Here is a 17,638-nt window from a genome sequence, read left to right as displayed (position 1 = left end):
TTGGTTGTTGATAGTTGATTATCTCCCTGTACTAGAATGTAAGCTTAAGGAAGACCAGGATTAGTAGGAATTTTTGTCTCTTTTGTTCATTGAAATATCCCATACACCTACACCAGTACCTGGCACATAGTGGGTGCTCAATAAATATTTGTTGGGTAAGTACCATGCTAGGGAATTTGATCTTTCTCCTATGGGCAAAAGGGAAAATGTAAAAGTTTTTGTTCTGTGTGTGTTTTTTTAAATTTTAATTATTCCTTTGTAAACAGGAAACTAGTCATCAAATATGTGTTTAACAATATAACAGAGCAATGTTGCATTGTGGAAGCAGGTGTGGAAGATGCATAGGAGTGAAAAGAAACTGAGGAGACCAGAGAGTTGCTTCAAAAGCCAGGAGGAAAGTTATTGCTGATCTGAGTTGGGATGAGTAGGTTTAGAAACACACACTCCCCTGAGATACAATAGCGCCATTCATTCTGGAGTGCGGCAGGGGAGAGAAACCATAAATGGCCAATTAGTACCTGCTCCCTTATTTCTCATGTTCATAGTATCATCAAAGGTATCTTTTAGTAAAATTCACCACGATTTTTTTCTGTTTCAAGCCAAGAGTCTATCATATATAGTCTAATACATTTTTAGAGTTTGATAAAAGTGAATTACCAATCATCTTATATGATTACTATACCAATAACCTGGTTATTTTGACTTGAATTATCTGGAGATACAAATATCCTTATAAGGATAACTATATATAATGCATATTATAAGAATATATTACATGTACTTATATGCAATATATTATATATGATATTTATTTGTAATATATTACAATATATGTATATATATATCATAGTTTGCATGGTCTCAGAGCCACCACCACTACTTAGACAGCTTTTTTGACTGGCGCAGCATTCTTAAACCTGTTTTCTCATCTGTGGGCATCTAAAGCAACGCTCTTATATCAGACAGAGCCAGTTTCCAACCCCGTATCCCCACTCGCAGGCTGTGCAGCCTTAGGTAAGTTGACACATCACTCTTAAATTTCCTCCTTTCATTTCCCTCAACTGTAAAACCAAGACAAAAATAGTTCTGAACACTTCATAGAGTATGAGAATTAAAAGAAATAAGTTACATCAGGTTTTGGAGAGAAAAAGAAATAATTTTTATTGCTTAACAAATGATCAGTACTGTCAGGATTTGAATCCGGGTCTCTCCATTCCTAACCCAGAGTCTCCTCTCCACTGCACTTGCTGCTTGAAGTCAATGAATGAAGCCAAGTGCGCATACTTGTACATAAGAGTAGCTACACTGACCATAAGCCCTTTGCTTATATTATTGCCAATATGTACAGCAATATGTTGGCTTCATTACACTTTGTTCCTCCTTTTGTTTGCTGACTTGCTCTGTCTGTATCCTTAACTATAAAGTCTGGGAAGACATTATAAGCTCAGCGCCTTCTACAGTTCCTTGCACGTAGACATAAAATAATACTTGCTGAGTTTAATTTACAAGAATTCAAAAAGATGCCTATGACAGACCAGAAACTCACTGAGGTTATGACAGGTCAAGGACTCAAGTGACCAAGCCAAGATTTAAATAACTGATTTGGGAGCACCTGGGTAGCTCAGTCAGTTAAACATCTGCCTTCAGCTCACGTCATGATCCCGGGATCCTGAGATCAAGCCCCGCATCGGGTTCCCTGCTAGGTGGGGAGCCTACTTCTTCCTCTCCCTCTGCTCCCCCTGCTTGTATGTACGCTCTCTCTGTCAAATAAATAAATAAAATCTAAAAAAAATAATAAATCACTGATTCCTTGACTGTGGAGCCTGTTTTTTTTTTTTTTTGAATGCTATAAAAGATTTTGGCAGAGGATTTGAGCAATCTACAAGACCATTGCAGCTATAGGTGTAGCTGTAATAGACGTATGATTCTTTCCCCATCCTAACTGACTAAACAAGATTGGTTATGCGAAACCTGAATTTTGAAAATCACTGTAAAAAGTTTTCTTATCCTCTCCTGGGAAGGTCTGCTTCACTTTTGACAAGGTCGAAGCTACATACTAAGATAAAGAGAAATGAAGTTCTAATGTAACTCCCCCCAAAATTATATAACTTAAGTGCATAGGGTATGTGCAGTTCAGATGACTTTGTAGGGTATAATAAAGAAAACCTAGAAAGACTAGCTTGTAGGAAAAGAGATGTGTTTTCTGCTTTCACCATTTTTTTCTTCTCATCTGCTATAGTGCTTTGCACTTACTTTATAGGTACCCAGTAAACATTTGACTGGCTCAATAAAGGGTTATAACATAATTACTATAAATTTGCCCTAATCTCAAAATCAGTGGACTTATTTTATTTTAAATGCTGCAGAGATGTGCAGAAAAATTTGGGGATATACTTAAAATAATAAAAGTAGAAACCATTAGCCTAGCCTTTCTCCATTATAAATGGTGAAAATAAAGCCAAAGGGAAAGAGTGAATGTCTATATAGCTGGTTGGTAGGAGAGGTGAAATTAGGACCCATATCTCCTTTTCCAGGAGCTGCTTTACCTTATTCTAAAAGCTGGAGTCTCAATTGCAACTAGAGAGGATCTAAGGAAACTAGACGATTTGTTTTGATATAAACACATTCAAGGATACTCATCTTTATGAGTCTTGAACAGCATAAAAAGTATTGGACTGAAAGCTTTAAAAACAATGCCAGTTTGGGCACCTGGGTGGCTTGGTGGTTGAGCACCTGCCTTTGGCTCAGGTTGTGATCCCGGGGTCCCAGGATCGAGTCCCACAACCGGCTCCCCACACGAAGCCTGCTTCTCCCTCTGCCTGTCTCTGCCTCTCTCTCTGTCTGTGTCTCCCATGAATAAATAAATAAAATCTTTTTTTAAAAAAATCAATGCCAAGTCAAATCCTGTATCTCCTACCTTTTTGCTGTGTGAACTTGGAAAAATTTGCCATTCTGAGTCTTAATCTTCTTATCTCCTATCTACACAATAAAAAGTGTTTTCTAGTCCACTTCCTTCCTTATTTCCACTTGAAAAGAGCAGAACCTTTTTAAAAACAAAATTATCTGCAGAAGTCCAGAATATAAAATAGGTGAAGTCTAGTTCCCCCACCCCCAGCTTAAGTCAGAGCAGTAGGGAGAGAGGATGCCAGCATCCTGCATGCTCTATCTTCCCTTCCTTCAAAAGTCTTTCTAACTCTCCCATTCTGAGATTCTAGGATTCATTACCATTTCTAAAGAAGGACCAAGGACAGACTCACCCACAACTCCTTAATCTCTGGGCTTCAGTCAGATGGCTAAGACCAGACACTTGAAACTACAGTGAAACCATCTCTGCTAGCACCTGAAGCACTGGTCTTGGACAAAGAGATAAATAAGATTTGGGTGTAGCTACTTTAAATTGGCCACCAAGGGAAGGACTTGACAGGGCTTTAAAGGAAGGCCAGTTCTCTCCTAAATACCACTGGGTCTTTCTAGGTTGTGGGATGACATGTCCCAGGGAGCACCTATTGGCAGCCTGACTGGCTGTCTGGGCTCAGGGGTAAAGAAGATGGCAGATTTGGTTGGGCGCAATTGCTTTCCATTGGCTCTGCTTCCGTTATATTCCTATTCACTGGTCTGGTTCCAATAAGATATCTCCAGAGGCAGTGAAAGCCAGGAGTGCCTTTTGGCTTCAAAATGATGTAACTATTTTAAACAACAGTGGTTACCTTTGTAAGGCACTACATATTTCATAGAACCTTTTCAATGTAAAAGTATCTTTTGGATGACGCCAAGGCTTGGAACTGGAACTATATGAGCAACATCAAGAGAGAGGGAGAGATAGAGAGACAGAGATTATAACAAAACAATAGGACAGTACAAAGTTGGGATGGACGTTCTAGAAAGGCATGAATTTTCCATCACTGAAAGTAAGGAGGAAATAGTATACTTGACAGTGGTGATGTCAGTTATATGTAGAATTAAAAACAAACTAATAGAAACAGAGAACGGATTGGGGGTTTCCAGAGGCAGGGAGTAGCAGGTAAGGGGAAATGGGCAAAGGTGTTCAGAAGGTATAAATATATGCTAAATATATCCTAGGAATGTAATGCACAGCATGGTGACTATGGTTAACAATACTGTATCATATGTTTGAAATTTCCTAAGTGAGTAGATCTTAAAAGTTCTCATCAAAGAAAAAAATTGCAACTATGTGAGGTGATGAATGTTAACTAAACCCACTGTGATAATTATTTCACCATATATACAAATATCCAATCATTATGTTAAACCCCTTAAACCCATACAATGTCATATATCAATTATATCTCAATAACACTAGGGAAAAGTTTTAAAATAGGCGAGAGAGAGAGAGAGAGAGAGAGAGAGAGACTGAACTAGTTGACCTTATGGGTTCCATAAAATTCTAAGATTCTATGATTCTGTGAAATAAAGAGAAAGAGGGAAAAAGACAGATATTATCATTTTTGGTTGTGTGGATTGGGCTTTTTGGATACTGTATTTCATAATATCCTCACAGTAGCTCTGAAAGGAAAGCATTCTTAAATGTATTTTCAGATGAGCAAATGGAATTTTGGAGATGTGCTTGCCAAAGGTCACAAGACAGATTGAGGCAATGCTGGAATTTCTGCTTAAGTCTTCTAGAAATCAAAGTCCATGCTCCATCCTCTGCATCCCATTTCCTCCCAGAAGGACATGAAAAATGGATGGCAATGGGCGGGGGGGGGGAGGGGAATCATTTGATAGACCTCATTTTTTCAAAAGATCTATGTGCAGGGATTTACTTTTATTGAAAAGTAAATAACCTTTAACTGTTTGACTAGGGCCAGATTTCCCTAGTGTATGTATTGTTTATGCTTTATCAAATACCCAACTTGAAAAGACTTGAATTCTATTTCTGTGTCCTGAGAAGGGACATGCAAGGAACAAGAGGAAGTGGGCATTGTACAAAACCTCAGGACATGTGGCTTCCTTCAGGATTTGTGAAAGATGGCGGCCACACCCTGTTTATGTTGGCAGCTCTGCAGCTTGCATCCAGATGAGAAAAATCTGCTGTAGTTTCCCTTCTCCAACCCCCAAAACCCACTCACTCCTCTTCTATGAGAGCCCTAATCCTCTACTGTGAGGCTAAAAGATTTAGACCTGTTCTTTGAATTCTCAGCTCCTGACTTTATGCCTACTTTCTTGGGGGTCTCTCTAAGCCTTGATACTGGGGTAAGGATAGCCATGGCCAATGCAGTAGTTTGTATGCAATTAATCTTTTCTAGATTAAAAATAATAAAAATAAAAACAAAACAGGCTTATTGCAGATTGAAGGGTAAAAGGATAAGGTGCTGGAAGATGGTAATTAAAAAAAAAAAAATTCCTGCCTCTCTCCTTCCCGCCCACTGTCCCTCCTCTCCAAAACAGCTTCAGAAAGGACTCTCTTCAACGTTTGCAAAATAAAAATACCATCAATACAATGCAGGCCTCCTTTTGTGACATCTCCACTCCAGTCCCTTTGTGTCAGGAGGTTCTAACCTGATTGTTCATGATTGCCACTTTCCCTTTAACTGATCTTTGTGCTTTTTTTTTTTTTTAAGATTTTATTTATTTACTTGAGAGAGAGTGAGTGAGAGAGAGAGAGAGAGAGAGCACAAATGGGGAGGAGGGGCAGAGGAAGAGGAAGAAGTAGACTCCCTGTTGAGTAGAGATCCTGATGTGGTGCTCAATTCCAGGACCCTGGTATCATGACCTGAGCTGAAGGCAGATGCTTAACCAACGAGCCACCGAGGTGCCCTGATCTTTCTGCTTTTAGACTAATTCAGTCTTTCTTCCTTAAACTGCAGGTGGACTTCCTTAAAGCACAGATCTAATTGTGTAGTTCCTTGCTCAAGAATTTTCATTAGTTTGTTGTTGTTGTTCATTAATATTCTGATGACAACCAAATTCCTTATCCTGATCCTCAGAGCCCTCACCATCCAGTGACACTTGGTGAACATGGCATGAAAATCAAAGAGGAGAAAATAGGAACAAAAGGTCTGGATGTGACAAGCAGGAAAGAGGTTGCGATCTTCCCATCACAGTTTCAAAAGAAGCCCATCTGTCCCAAATAGGGTACTGGGAATGGGGACCAGGGGGTTTGAATAAAGCCAGGTGCCAAAGAAAGTGAATGGTAGTTTGGTAGTTAAAGAAGAGAATGAAATGGAAAGTAGGTGCAGTGGCTGGCAACAATGTCAAGTGAAAGAATCCCCAAGATTGTGGAAACCAGAGCAGATTTGGAGACTGGAGGAAAGGCCATGGAGAGGGATATTTTGCAAGAAACAAAGGAAAGCTGCATGAGAATACAGAGGCAAGCAGTAATGAGAAAGACAAGGAACACAGAAACGGAAAGGGAGGGGTCACAATGGGAGGGGGTGCACAGAGGGCAAAGTTGTAGGAGGCTGGTCTTGTCTGCCTTTGTAAATAGTTGTTTTAGCTCACTGAAAACAGCATAAAAGTTTATTTTTCTGGGTCCAGGGAAGTGGAGGAGATAGTCTCTTGGAATCTATTCTCATTCTTAGAATAGATCTATAAACCAAAAAGGTAGTAAATCCTAGAAAAGAGATGCCCAACACATGTGTCGGGCAGATGTGGCCCTCCTCTGTGTCTATTGTCTGTTCTTTAAAGAGACTCTGATCCTTCAGTCCTGTTTGGAGTGATGGGAGGGGCAAACCCTCTTCTAGGAAGCCACATCTCTCTGTATCCCCTGCTGAGTAAGCCCACCCCAGGCCTTTCCTAAAGAAGCCTTGCTGAAACCAGAAACACAGGCAAGCATGGAAACTTTGAGAATCATGCATCCAATTAACTGCCGTTGCTGTGTATTGCAACACTGAGTTGTCCCTTAAAATAGACCTGAAAGGGATCCAGAGCTTATGGGACTTGAGAAATGCACAACCATCATGAACTTGCTTGATCTTAGTACTTCTAAGCATTTTGTCAGTGGGGCTCAATTTCAGGGAGAAGAGGCAGCTGTGGCCAGAGGCAGGCCATTAGGCTGATGAATGTTTACTGGAAAGGATTATCCAGCTGGATCCCAGATGGTGGGAAAGGTCTTTCTATGAGGCCATAAAAAGACGAATAGGGAACACTTTAGTCGACGTGGGTGTTGATTTGGGGAGGCAAGAGAAGAAGAGGGGGAAGACAGTTATAGATGATCAAGTATCTGTTCATTTTACTGAATTATTAATTAGTCTAGAAAATCTAAAATTAGTCTTGAAATTCCGTCAGATGTGGCAGATAGGAAGGCAGGGAGGGAAAACCCAATGGGTTCCCTCTGTGCACTGCCTATATTATATCTCTGATTAATGTCATAAGACATCACCCTTCTCAAGTTGATCAATGAATGGGTTTGGGCAATCAGCTGCACATGGCGAGGAATGGCAAGTAATGACCTATTGCTCATTCATTTATTGACTCTCCCCAAGACCAAGTTTCAAGCTCAGTAATGCAAGGAATATTTCTAGACTGACTTGACTATGATTATTTCATTCTTTTGCATGTTTCTCAAGTGCACATTTATTTAGCCCTCTGTGTTTAAGATCATCCAGAAAGATGAACCAAATGGTTTCAATGTGGATGCCTCTCCAAATTCCCTAGCTTTGCACTGTCTTGACCTCTATACCTCCACCAGCTCAAGACTCCGTGCCACCCCAGTCACATGATTTCGCAGCCTTAACCTAGAGCTCACCATAATGGGAAACTCTAATATTCTAAAATCTCAAACTCTAATATTCCCCTTTACCAAAGCTTCCTGTTTTTCTACTGTGCAACTCTCTGTGAATCTATTCTTGGCGACTTCTTGCTCCTTAGACCCTCCCAAATTCATGGGTCCGTCACTCTGGCCCTGAGTGGTTCCTACTGCCACCCTCTCACCACTTTCTTTTCTTTTTGGGACTACTCCCAGATTTAGGTTTCTGATGAAATCAGCCGTTTAGATGTGGTCTCTAACACCACAAAGACATTCACTGCTGCATGAAATTCTTCCTGAGCCTGTAGTTGATGTCCTACCATATTCCCCACAGCCATTCCAGGATAACCCTTCTCCACACAAGTGGAGTGATTTCTCCACACAACCCACACAGCCATTCCAGGATAACCTTTCTCCACACAAGTGGAGTGATCTCAAGTGGATAGGATTTCTCCCTAAGCTAAATTCTCACGGTTTGTACTTTTTATTCCTTTGTGGCCTCCATCACTTTCTGACTCAGATAATAGTTATGCATCTACTTGTATTATTTCTCTTTGAGGATTTTTAGAATTTGAGAATTTTACCCATCTTTGTGTTCCAGTGCCTGGCATTAAGTAGATGCTCAGTGACCATTTCCCAAGTTGAATAGGACAACCTTTCTACAAAAAAAAAAAAAAAACTTTTGAAAAAAGATAATAGCTTCATTGGATATTAACTGCAAAGTTTGGGGGGGCGGGGAAGCTTCACAAGGAAGCAAATTAAAACTTGCCATGAGGATATTAGTTTTCTGCTGCAGCATAACGAATTAATGCAAATTTAGCAGCTTTGAACAATAGATATATTATCTCCACTTCTTAGAAGTCTGAGCAGAGTGTAGCTGGGTTCTCTGCCTACTATCTTCTTCCTGAACAGGGTAAGAGAATGTATTGGATTGTTTAGCTCCACCTACCTCTTTCTGCATCTTTTTTTAAAAAATAAATTTATTTTTTATTGGTGTTCAATTTGCCAACATATAGAATAACACCCAGTGCTTTTCTGCATCTTTTGAAGAAGGATGGGAGGATAGTTAATGTCCTTTGTGCAGATAAGAAGTAATAGGTTGACGTCACTTGGAAAGAACTTGTTACTTAGTTCAAGGAGGGATTGTCTTACCTTTACCCAAAAATAAAAGAGATTGAGAGGTTGCGAGTGCTTGGGATGAAGAGAAGTATTGAAGAGAAGTATTATTCCTATCTCCTGCGCACAACAGAGGGGTGGATGTAGTCAGCCTCTCTCAAGCACGCACACCAAGGTATTTGAAGGGGTAAATCCCAGCTAAAGTGGCAACTAGTGAGGAAAATGAATATCCTATGCGGACTGCTATGGGAGAGGTATTAACATTCTGTTCCCCTTGGGTGACGCTGGTAAATACGCATGCCTTGCCCTTCATCTGTAGCTCACTGGCTAGGTCACCTCAGCAAGTGGAGCTGAGATTCTGCTTCCCCATAGATTAGCCAAGCTGCCATGAAGACCAACTGTTTGCGGATATAAACTATAAAGGACACACACTAAAGTCAGTACCATCACTACAACTAATCAGATCTGCCGACTGCTCTGTGTTAATGTCTCAGTCACCACATACTCTTGCGGTGGATCTCCCTCTACTGGCTAATGAAAGTCTAACAGGATTTCACATTTGGATGTCTCATAACAGAGATTCATACATGGGTAAGGAATACACTTCACATATTGTAAAATCTCTTCCAGTTTGCTTGCCACCTCATATTCCATGGTTACTTCGGTCATCCTCATAGCCATGTAACATATTGCTGGCAATCCATATGTAACTAATTGGCACATAAAGGGGGGAAAAGGCTATTTCAGGGACCAATGGTGAATCTCTTCATTTCCACTTCTTTTAAAAAATATTTTATTTATATTCATGAGAGACACAGAGAGAGGCAGAGCCACAGGCAGAGGGAGAAGCAGGCTCCTTGCCGGGAACCCGATGTGGGGACCCGATCCCTGGACTGCAGGATCAGGCCCTGAGCCAAAAGCAGATGCTCAACCCCTGAGCCACCCAGGTGTCCCTTCATTTCCACTTCTGACGAAAGGGGCTGCCCTCTCCTCCTTCTCAGTTCCTCACTTGGCTCAGTTCTGTTCCAGGAGCATGGAGCTGTCCCACACATCCTGTTGGTGAAGGATGTATCTGTACTGTGTCACCGTACAACAGGCCACCGTACAACAGGCAAGAGGCATTGCTAGGATGTTGGGAGTATTTATTAATCATGGTTCTCCCAGAACATAAAGTCTGAGACTATGCAGGGCTATGCAGGAATCATAAGTGTATGATGTGCCCTTTTATGTTGGTATAAGAAGAGCAGTTTCTTTTGTATATCGTAACAGGAACAGAGATGGGGCTCTGTTTTACTTGATTTTTAAATCTTCTTAGAACCCTTGATTGCCATGGCTCATTTCCTTTTTCATACCAAATCTCTATGGAATACCCACCACAGAAACAGTGCCTTCCCAAGAGCGTTGCCTTTGGTCCTACGCCCTTTCCATCCTCATTTTTTTTGTTTTTTTTTTTAATCTTTATTAAGATATACTACACACATCATAAAATCTATCCATTTAAAGTATGCAATCCAGTGGCTTTTAGTATATTCACAGTCTTGCAATCATTACCACAATCTAATTTTAGAATATTTTCATCAAAAGAAACTCCATATCCATTAGCAATCACTCTCCTCCCCATCTCTATGGAACTGCCTCTTCTGAATATCTCATTAAAATGGAATCATGCCATATACGGTTTCTTTGTGATTGGTTTTTTCACTTGGCATGATTTTTTCAAGGTTCATCTGTGTTGTAGCGTATACCACTACTCCGTTCCCTTGTATGCTGACTAATATTCCATCACATGGATATACCATGCCTCTTCCCTTAGCTTTCTTTTTTTTTTAGATTATAATTGACATATAGCATTATATTAACTTATATTAACTTCAGATGTACTTAACGATTTGATATTCATAATATTGTGGAATGATCACCATAATAAATCTAGTTAACACCCATTTTGATTTTTTTGTGATGAGAACTTTTAAGATCTACTCTGTTATATCTACTCTGCTAACAACTTCCAAATATACAGTACAGTATCATAACTGGAGTCACCTCTAGAGTCATGCTGCGCATTACATCTGCCTGATTTGTTTGATAAATGGAAGGTCACACCTTTTGATAAGTTTCACCCACTTTGCCCACATTCTACTCTCTCTAGAAACCAGAGGTCTATTCTCTGTATCTGTGAGTTCATAAAGTGTTTGTCTTTCTCTGACTCATTCCACTTGTCATAGTGTTTTCAGGGTCCATCCACGGTGTTGCAAACGGTAAGGAGGGCCTCCTCCTTTTGAGTCCCTCATTTTTCAGCGCTCTGAGTGACCAGGTCTCAGACCTGTTCTCAGTACTTTTCCCTTTGAGGAGCAAGTATCTTCCTTCTGGGGGAGACTGAATGTGCCTTATCTTCTTTACTGATAATTCTAATATCTGCAGATTTTTAGGCCTGTTTATACAGACAAGTTTTCCCCTGCTGGTTCTCAGTTATGGGGGCTTGAACTGTAGAGAGGTTTGTGCTTTTATTTTATTTACTATATACTGTTTTTGTTGTTTTTGAGCATAAACTGTCGGATGCTCACTTATTTATACGGAAGGTATAGTCTTCTGAGCTCTATGTGCAGGTTGCCGTCCAGTCACCTGAGCTTGCCTTGAGTTTTGTTTCCTAGCCTTCACCACCCAGAGTCGACACAGCAGAAGCAAGGGTCTCCAGAGTTCAACAAGACTCTCCAGGAAGAAAGCCATTTTTAGCACTTGTTTACTTCCCTGAGCTCCTGGTTTCACTTCATTTGAGGGCTTAGCTTGTTCCTCCTTTTCACTAAGTGGAAGTTCACTTAAAAATGTTTTTATTTCAAATACAACATTTCAGTTGTTTCAGTTAGGAGGGTCATTCAGGTATCTATAATACACCACACTTCCTGATGCAGAAATCCGTAGGAAACTTAATTCTGCTGGTCTTTAAAGATATTTTTAATTCCTCTTATTTTTTTAAAGAATTTATTTATTTATTCACGAGAGACACAAAGAGAGGCAGAGACACAGACAGAGGGAGAAGCAGGCTCCCCATGGAGAGCCCAATGCGGAACTCGATCCTAGGACTCTGGGATCACGACCTGAGCCAAAGACAGATGCTCAATTACTGAGCCACTCAAGTGTCCCTGATTCCCCTTATTTTTTTTAACACATAGGTCCACCTATTTTACACTTGTATTGAGACAGTAGCCATTCCTGACATCTTTATACGTCTGACATGGCTCGCTTCTTGGCTTTCACCCATAAGGTTTTGTCTCTTTGTATACTTTGAGATTTGTGTTACCCAGTTTTCTTTAAAAAGTGATTTGAACATAAAGACTCCTAACTCTGGGAAACGAACCAGGGGTGGTGGAAGGGGAGGAGGGCGGGGGGTGGGGGTGAATGGGTGACAGGCACTGAGGGGGGCACTTGATGGGATGAGCACTGGGTGTTATTCTGTATGTTGGCAAATTGAACAGCAATAAAAAATACATTTATTATCAAAAAAATAAATAAATAAAAAGTGATTTGAAAACTATTTGAGCCTGGCTTTAATATTCTCTCTTAAGAATCATAAAAGGTGATATGCATTTGCTTCTGATTGGTACTTGAGGGTACTATCAACCTGGAACTACTTTAAAAAAATTTTCAGCTAAAGATTCCTTGAACTGCACAGGTAGTGTGAATTCAGACCACAAACCTCCACTAGGGCATGTGGTTACAATTTCTTAGCTTACTTTTCCCCATACTCAGCATGAAGTCTGAGAGAGTCAAGATTTCCTTTCTCCGAGAGAGAGGATTTTTTTTCCCCTTAGTTTCCTCTCATACAGAAGTACAGTCAATTGGAGCCTCATATGTATATCTGGGTCTCCTATCAAAGTCCTAGACAGCCCCAGGCTTGGTCTCTCCTTCCCCAAGACTCATATGCCTCTCAAAATACAGATACTATCAGATTTCAGCAGATGTCCCCAGTGTGAAAGCTACCTTCAGAGTTGCCTTTGCTCTCAGGATTCCTGATTTTACTTTATATTTGGGTTCTGAAGGTTTCCTATTCTCTTGCCTGCTCAGAAATGTATTTTAAAATACTTCCTTAAGAAAATTGGTAAATATCTTCAGCTTTGCAGTGATGGGTATATTTATGCTGTCCTTGCCATAATAACATAGTGATTTGGACTCTATTTTAGAGTCTAAACTATCTGTCTTTCCTTTGTATTTTAACTTTCCCGGATTAGGGTAGTACCACGGAAATCCCCTGTTCATTCGCTTACAGACTATTGATGTTCTAGAAATAAAAGTCCAGAAAACAAACTATAGACCAAACTCCCTATAGCAGATCTCCCTTCAGGGAAGTTAGGTCATAGTCTGAAGTAATGCTTCTGTCCATATCTTCATCTCAATTAACTGGAATTTTCTCAGGTACCCAGAGAGTTTGAAGTCCAGGATGAAGTAGTCATGATGCTGCTTGTGATGTGTATGAGAAAGGCCACTAATATTGTGTATAGCCCCTAATCTCTCCACCCTGAAGGTAGAAGTTCTGTAAGAATATATGAGTCAAGCACCAAGGAACTGAAGGTTTATATTAATATAGCAATTAATATATTAACTGCTTCATGAGGTCATTACTGTATATAAGAGAAAAGCAGGCAGCCCCAGTGGCCCAGCAGTTTGGCGCCACCTTTGCCCCAGGGTGTGATCCTGGAAACCGGGGATCAAGTCCCACGTCAGGCTCCCTGCATGGAGCCTGCTTCTCTCTTTCTCCCTCTGTCTCTGTCTCTGTATCTGTTTCTCTCTCTCTGTCATGAATAAATAAATTAAATCTTTAAAAACAAAATAGAAAAGTTAACTGTCAGGGTTCAAGTAAGCCATAGGATTTGCATTGCATTGAGCCAGTACTGGATTTAGATGTGTTGACTCACTTGCAATCCTGCCAGAGCATCAGTAGGGTTGAATAAAGTTAAATGCATTTCCCTTGCATAGTCTAGAAACTTCCAATCACCAGAGCCACTAGCCTACTAGATATTTATTTATTTATTTATTTATTTATTTATTTATTTATTTATTTTTGCCTACTAGACCTTTAGCTGTAACAATGGGAAAATGACTCTCTTCTTACACCTCTTAAGGGCATCTTTGATTTCCTTGTTCCTCAGACTGTAAATTAGAGGATTCAACATCGGGATCACCACTGTATAGAAGACTGATGCTATCTTGTCCTGGCCCACAGAATTGCCAGTGCTGGGGTGCATATAGACAAAGAGTCCTGATCCAAAAAAACAGATCACTGCTGTCAAGTGAGAAGTACAGGTGTTGAAAGCCTTGGACCTGCCTTCAACAGAGCTTATCTTCAGAATGGTTGCAACAATATAACCATAAGATATCATGATGACAAAGACAGATATCACACCAAAAATCACTGCTATCACAAACTTCATGACTTTTAGGAAGAAGGTTTCAGAGCAGGATAGGACTAATAATTGAGGCAGGTCACAGAAGAAATGGTTGATAACATTTGGCCCACAGAAATTGAGCTGAAGTAAAGCACACAGTTGGATCAATGAACCAAAGAGACCAGTTATATAGGCTCCAACCATCATCTGTACACAGAATGGGGGTGACATGGTAGTAGTGTAGAGCAGAGGATTACAAATAGCAGCATATCGATCATAAGCCATGGCTGCCAGGAGACAGCACTCAGTCAGACCCAGGCTAGAGAAGAAGAAGTACTGCATAGTGCATCCCAGAAAAGAGATGGCTTTAGGCTTCTGGAAGAAGTCTGAGAGCATTTTCGGGGTTGTGGAGGTAACATAGCAAAAATCTAAGAAGGATAAGTTGCTGAGGAAGAAGTACATGGGTGTATGTAGATAAGGGTCTATCTTAATCAAGATGATGAGCCCCAGGTTCCAGGCCACTGTCAAGACATAAGAACCCAAGAATCCTGCAAAGAGAAGAATCTTAAGCTTGGGATAATCTGAGAATCCCAAAAGGATGAATCTGATGACTATTGTATTGTTCCTTCCTCCAGTCATTGTCTTGAAGTATCTTCAATCTGCAGAAAGTTTCCTGGTTAATGATTGGCTATTTTAATATTACAAAAATATGGTTTCATGATTTGAACAAAAAGTTACCCACAGTCAACACAACTTTTTGTCACATAAAAAATTATTTTAAAAGACCATTGGAGAATCCACTTTGTAACTACTCTTAGTGGTTTGGAATACATTCTTGCAAATATTTCTATATATACATACACACACAATGTTGCCAAATTGATTCTAAAAGTTGGTGCCAATTTACACAAGTATTTTATGATTTTATGACAATATTTCATGATTTTATGATTTTATGACAATATCCCTAGCCATTCTATTGTAAACACTATCCATAATTATTTAACTTCAGTCCTTGGTAATCTTAGATGAAAAAATTATTTCATTGTTTTTAATTTTGCATTTACTGATTTGCTCATATATATATATATTTGCCTATTTGTCTAGTTGGCTGTTCATTATTGATTTGTAGGAGCTTATACAAGGATGGTAACTTTCTCCCTCATACATATTGCTAATTCTTTTCCAAGTTTATTATTAACAACATTGTTTATGTTGTATTTTGCTATATAGATTACTTTTATGCTTAGATAGTCAATCTTCTGTGATAGGGTTCTTGGCTTCGGTTTTATACTAAAAGAGATTTCTTTGCACAACTCCAAAATACTTTTTCCCGTATTTTCTTTTTGTCCTTTTGTATTTTTATATTTACATTTAAATTTTCTACAATATTTTACTGTATATGAGGCATAAATCTGAGATGCTGTGATTTTGTCTTCCCAAACTGATTGCCACTTGTTTCAGTACAATTAATTGAATGATTTGTGCATTGATTAAAGTCACCTTTATGATGAAATTTTTTTATAGATTCCCTATTCTGCTCAATTTTTAATCTATCAGTCCATAGTCCATGTGCCATCTGTCCACTCCAATACATTTTCTAATTACTTATAATCATATTTTGTTAATAAATCACAGAACAATTTGATAACTGGTAAGAAAAAAGTTCCCTCATTTTTTCACTCTGAGTTTGTTTTGATGGTTCTCATAATTATGTCTTAGAAGATCTCTATGATAAACTCATCATTCAAATAAAATGGTATTTTATTGCATTTCATTATTACATTAATTTGAGGAGATATAAGTTTTCTTTTTACTAAGCTGTTGAATTAAGTTATAGAAGAGATAATGCTAAAAGTTCTTATAAATAATATTAAAACTACCCAATGACCAAAATACCTGGCTCTAGTGGTGTATACATAAGATTCCAAGCTCTGTCCCTACATTTCTATGACTCCTCTGTGTCTTCAGTTTCCCCATGTGTAAAATGAGATCATTGTGGCAATTCTCTTTGTATTACAGGGACTGTATTATGCTTGAGGAGAGCAGTAATTGTGGCACAAAAACACAAAGAAAAGTATCCATTATTCTGTGACATTATTAACCTCTGATTAACCCAGAGAAGAAGATTATTTAACTACCTGGAAGGGAAAATTGTCCTGACTCAATATTATCTATCAGTGTCCCTGATGAGGTCATAAGTTCCATACTATGTTTCTATAGTAAGATCTGAATCATAGGTTTATATGCTTAGAATACCTTCAGTAGAAATAGAAAGATTCCATCAGCTAAATTCATAATGAATTTATGTTTCAAGAAACTTAGGAAAGATTTCTTTGGAAACACTAGGTGCTGTGGTATTCCTCTGATATTTTGTCATGTCTGTTTTGAGAGTACATGTGACTTGGCCATCCTGAAATCATAAGGTTATTTCTGAAATTATAGGAAATACTTTCCTATAATGAAAGTGAAGTTGACTTGTTTTTATCCTTTTATATCATTGACATATTTCAACTAACAAGTTTTTTAATAACTAGACAGAAACAGTAAAATATATATTACAATATACTTTTTCTAATTACTGATAAGGGAAAATGAAATAAAGTATTTAGATAAAGATGATGAGTAAAACACTCAGTAGTAGGAAAAGGTTATAATACTGGAAAACAGAGATAATACCTTACATTGATTCCTAAAGTTATTTTTACTTTTTTTCCTTTTGTTGTTGTTTTTCACTTCCCATTGTTCATTCAAGACCAAACATAGAACCATCAAGATCATTGGCCATGATTAGAAAAAAAAAAAAGGAGGGGGGCACAAAATAACAGAATAAATGCTGCTGTCTTACTTTTCTTCAGTAATATGAAATGGGTGGGCTGACCCAGCAGCCCTTGCAATCTTATCACCTATAATGTCAAAGGGAGGACATCAAGAACAGTAAACATACTGAACCTTGAAGGCACAAACTTACCATTCTTCTGGAATATTTTACTATGGAAATTAACTGCAGACATGTTTTAAGAATTCCATGCAAAAATAAAACTTATGTAAAAATAGACTTAGAAGCTTGAAAATAAAGGCAGGTGAGAGGTTGCTCTACATGTAAACACCATTTGTAAACTTTTGGAGAGCAAACAAACAGCAGTAATAAATTATTCATATGTTTACAACCCAAGGGAACAGTACATGGTACCAAGAAACAGTCATTCTTCTGTTCTTGCTTCCTACCTTTCTCTCTTAATAAAATGTTATATTTCCCAAGCAAAATTTTATATCCCATGAGCTAAATGTTTTATGTTTATTTCTCTTTAATAATAAAGCTCAAATTAAATTGCTATTTATGAGCTACAGAGAATGTTTCTCTGTGGCTCAGAAAATAATTTGATGTTCACTGAATATCTAACATCTGCAAGGCACCAAGTAAGACTACCAT

The 17,638-nt window shown here is 38.8% G+C and overlaps 1 protein-coding gene across 1 annotated transcript; it reads right to left on the bottom strand.

The window, feature by feature from the left end:
* Window positions 1-13,887: 13,887 nt before the first annotated feature.
* On the bottom strand, window positions 13,888-14,844 carry LOC112663164 (olfactory receptor 1440-like). The gene has a single exon (XM_025451738.3). The coding sequence runs from the start codon at window positions 14,842-14,844 to the stop codon at window positions 13,888-13,890; it is 957 nt and encodes a 318-aa protein (XP_025307523.3).
* Window positions 14,845-17,638: the final 2,794 nt, after the last annotated feature.

The sequence above is a fragment of the Canis lupus genome, chromosome 18 (genome assembly GCF_003254725.2).
Source record: "Canis lupus dingo isolate Sandy chromosome 18, ASM325472v2, whole genome shotgun sequence".
Taxonomy (NCBI): domain Eukaryota; kingdom Metazoa; phylum Chordata; class Mammalia; order Carnivora; family Canidae; genus Canis; species Canis lupus.
The sequence above is the reverse complement of the archived record's forward strand: the minus strand, read 5'-3'. Positions and strand labels throughout refer to the sequence as shown.